Source organism: Pteropus alecto, unplaced genomic scaffold, assembly GCF_000325575.1.
Source record: "Pteropus alecto unplaced genomic scaffold, ASM32557v1 scaffold40, whole genome shotgun sequence".
NCBI classification, from domain to species: Eukaryota; Metazoa; Chordata; class Mammalia; order Chiroptera; family Pteropodidae; genus Pteropus; species Pteropus alecto.
The window spans coordinates 7,071,443-7,075,568 of record NW_006431919.1 but is presented as its reverse complement, the minus strand read 5'-3'; the positions used below and the strand labels follow the sequence as shown (position 1 = coordinate 7,075,568).

General features: G+C 47.2%; 1 protein-coding gene across 1 annotated transcript in view; it reads left to right on the top strand.

Annotated features, from left to right (window-relative positions):
* ADAM19 (ADAM metallopeptidase domain 19) overlaps positions 1 to 4,126 on the top strand; it is a 73,062-nt gene that overhangs the window by 44,071 nt on the left and 24,865 nt on the right. The window contains exon 8 of the mRNA XM_006906462.3: positions 3,292 to 3,363. Within this exon, the coding sequence (XP_006906524.1) occupies positions 3,292 to 3,363 (72 nt within the window). The remainder of the gene's footprint in view (positions 1 to 3,291; positions 3,364 to 4,126) is intronic.

The following is a 4,126-nucleotide window of genomic DNA, read 5'->3' as shown; positions in this document are numbered from 1 at the left end:
AGTCTCTTCTAGCTTGATACATTAATCAGATAGAAAATCACTACAGTTCACATTACTTGGAGTAACATTTCTTAGGCTGGGTCTGAAGACCTTTAGATTTTGGTGCTTATTCTCTAGAGAAAATTTAAAAACATTTATTTTTGCAAAGATAATACATGTATTCTCAATCCCCTGATTAAATACAATTTATGATCATGTTGGTTCCACCTGAGAACCTAAAGCTGGGGTCCCCAAGATGTGGTCCCGTGACCAGCAGCATCAGCAACACCTGGGAACTTGGGAGAATGCAGACCGTTAGTCCGTACCTCAGACCTACTGAATCCTAAACTGTGGGGCTGGGATACAGCAGTTCATGTACTAACAAGCCCTCTGGATGATTCTGATACACAGTCCAGTTTGAGAACTGCTGACCAGAAGGAATAGCTGTTTGGCCTTTAATTCCAAATTAGACAGGTTCTTGCAGGCCTTGACTGCTGAGATTTGATGAATATTCATTCTCTCCCATTCTTTCATTTATTCATCAACGATTTCTTGATTCTCTATTATATGCCAACCACAGTGCTTGGCCCCAGGAGATGCAGACAGACTTTCCCCTGGCATCACAGGGTTTACAATAGCGGCACAAAAACTCTGTAGTTCCAAATGTGAACACTGCTGAGATGGTTCATTGTAAAGGACCAGAGTGCAGATAAGGAGAGACCCAACCTGCTTTTGGAAATTGGGGAAAGCTTCTCTGAGGTAGTGATGTTGAAATTGACACCTGAAGAATGAATGGGTTCAGGCCCCAGCACCCTTATTTGCCTAAATTAGCCACGTTTATCTCTAGTTCTCACTTTATGCAGTGACTCAACCACATAACTTAGCACATCTTCTGGGCATGGGAAGTCATGGTGAGGTGAGCACTCTCCATGCCCCAACTCTGCACTCCCCCTGGGGGCTCCGCTTAGGACAGACCGCCTCATAGTTCTAGTCTATCTCACACCCCATCCAGATGGTTTAGTTACTGGCACCAAAAGGCCTCCCTCTGAGGCCACTCTGTCTAGTCCACAGTCCAAGCACAGATCCTGGAGACGGTGCGGGATGCTGGAGGGAACACTAGACTTCCTTCCAGTCGTAGTGGCAGAGGGAGGTGGCCCTTCAGGGGGAGGTGGCCCTTGAACTGTCTTAAAGGACAAGGAGTTGTGAACTGGGCAGAGAGGTGGAGGTCAAGGGTATTACAGGCTGAGGGGACATCATGTTCTGCTTTGAGAAGACTTTTGTTTTGTAATTGGTGTCGGTATTGGTTTTCCAGCAGCCTTTCTTTTTTTCCCTTCCAAAGACTGGTGTGTGTGTGTGTGTGTGTGTGTGTGCGCGCGCGCGCGCGCGCGTGCAGGGTCGGGGAACGGGGTGGGGGGCAAAATCCAAAGCTGATTTAAAACCCAAGGTTCCCGGTCATGGGAGGTGGTAACTGATATTGGCCCCTAGCAGACGTGCTGCTGGGGGGAGCTGAGCTCCTCCAACTCTAGGACTTTTCCCTATTTGACTTTGCATCTAAGATCCTCTAATGCAGTGGTCTTGAACCATTCTTTTTAGCCACAGAATCCTTTGTTCAGATCAAAACTTCTGAGACCCCGATAGTTAAACATAGAAACAGAGCTGCTCTAATGTAAAGGTGGGGCGACCCTTGCCTTCAGCCCAGCACTCTCTCCAGTGGAATCTTGGTGCAGGGTTTTAAAACTCACTGAGAACGGGGTAGGGGTTGGGCATCTCCAGTCTTCTAACCTCCAGGGTCACAGCAAACCCTCACAAGGAAAACTGCCCAAGGTACCCCCAGGACTGTGGTGTTGCCTAGAGCCATCTTCCTGTTTCAGAGGAGAGCCCTTTAGCAGCAGACATTTCCCACAGGCAGGATTCATGCTGCAGCTGCATGGCGGATGGGAATATGCTCATTTCTCAGGGCCTGGGCTTCGAATGAGTCAGGGGAGGGGTGGGGTGGGGGATATAATAGGCCAGACTGGTTCACAGGCTCACAAATCCAGCCCAGTCACTACCTCTCCCCCATTCCTTCTTCAAGGGGCCTCTCATCCTCTGCAGGCAGAAATGTATTCCTGACAATCTGAGAGGATGGGAAGACAGGCGGGGGAGGGCTGCCTTATCTGTGATTCACAACCTGGTGCTGAGAAGGGCCAGGCTCCTCCTTGGTCTCTGAGCAGGAAGAATAGACATGGATAGCATTGCTGGCTGGAGAGAGGGCTGGAGAGAGGGCGTTGTCAGCAATAAAAAGGTCAAAGCAGCTTCTCACTCCCTGGGCCTCAGTGGGAGTGCCTGGTTGGGTTTCAAATTATTTCCTCTGGTGAAACAGGAAATCCAGGAGAGAGAGGAGCAAGATGGGATGCTGGAGGATGGGACAGGACAGATGTAAAAACATGAATGCAAAGAACTTTCATGATACAAACCAAATGTGAGGTAGCTGGGAAAAGGCCAGGTGATATACCAGGTTTTACTTTCTGTGTCATTCTAGAAAGTATGAGGTTGAGATAGCCCTTTCTTTCGATGAGGGGCCTGCAAGCTATAGCCCATGGAAAAATCTAGCCTACCCCATGATTTTTTAAGCTTTACTGGAACACATGCGTGCCTATTGCTATGTGTATTTGCAGACAAAGCCAAGGTCTTGTGGTTCTTGTTGTCAGCACCCATTTTGTACCATTCACGTAGCCTCTCATTGCAGTTATTTCTCCATGTCTCTCAGCCCATTTCAACTGTATATTCCTTAAATACAGAGTCTTCCACTGTTGTCATTTCTGTTTTAATTGAAGCTCACTAGTATACCAGGATCTCACACTTGGTGTCCTACCTAGTGCCAAGCACAATGTCTTGCACGTAGCAGATATTCACACCAATTTGACTAGTGTTGACTGATCACATGTGGGGAGGCCTCTTGAACTCCCTGCAATAGTGGCTTCATGTTGGGATGATGGCCGAGGCAAGGATCAGATCGGTCCCTCTTCTAAGCCCCAAGGAGAGTTTGCGAGAGACCTTGTAATGTGGAGTACAGGAGAACAAGGTTGAATTCAGGGGCTGGAGGAAGAGAATTCAATTCAGTACACAACTATTGCATGCCTACTCTGTGCCCAGCACTAGTAGTAGCTGGAGATACCAAGATGGATGTGCCCTCCACAAGCTGACACTGTGTGTGTTGGCGATGGGGAGGGGCAGCTCACAGAAGGGGAAAGAAAATAAAGCTAATTCAAGGACAATTAATGGGACACAGGAGGGGTCCTGGGTCTCATTTAGTTCTGCTTTTCCATTTAGTTTCAGAAGAATCGACGAGACCAGGATGCCACCAAATACAAGCTCATGGAGATCGCCAATTACGCTGATAAGGTGAGACCAGGTGTGTACTTTGTGGGACAGATGCCAGCACCTCAGAGGAGCCGCAGGAAAGGAGATCATGTGGCATCTGAGCTGCCTTTTGGATTGGCTGCTCCAGCCAGTTTCAGAGAGGGAATAGCAATGCCACAGAGGCTCAGGGTGGTCATGACCAAGCTCAACTATGTGACCTTAGCCAAGTAACTCATCTTCTTTGAGTTGCAGTTTTGTTTTTAATTTGCAAAATGGAGGGGTTGGCCTAATCAGTGGCTTTCAATTTATTTTGTTTTTCTGGTGAAATCCTTTTTTTTAAGAATGAAATCTTATGTCAATATCTGTGTAGTTTAAACCCTGACATTTGTCTCTATTTCTTTTTGTAATGTAAGTGTCTGACTTAAGTTTCGATTGCCCAAACCTCCATTTCAAAGGGGCGTCTACTTCAAAGCAGATATCTCAATAAACACTTGGCCACCAGTAAGACTTGATAAAGAGCCTGGTCATCTTCTCCCACTGAGGCGTCTTTGTTGTAGAGATCCTGGTTGATAACAATATCTGACCATTTGGGCTACCTGATATTTTTCTCTTCCCCAGCTTTTAATTCCATCTCTGTGTTTTAAATTTGCCAATAAAGAGTGAGCCCTCAAAACTCTAAGCCCTCACCCTTGACCCCAGTAAAAGCAGAACCCCAGGCCGTGTATTCTTCTCTTTCCCCTGGCTCTCTCCCTGCAGCCTCGCTGTGTGGCCCCAGGTATCCTTTATAATTTACAGGTCTTGTAAG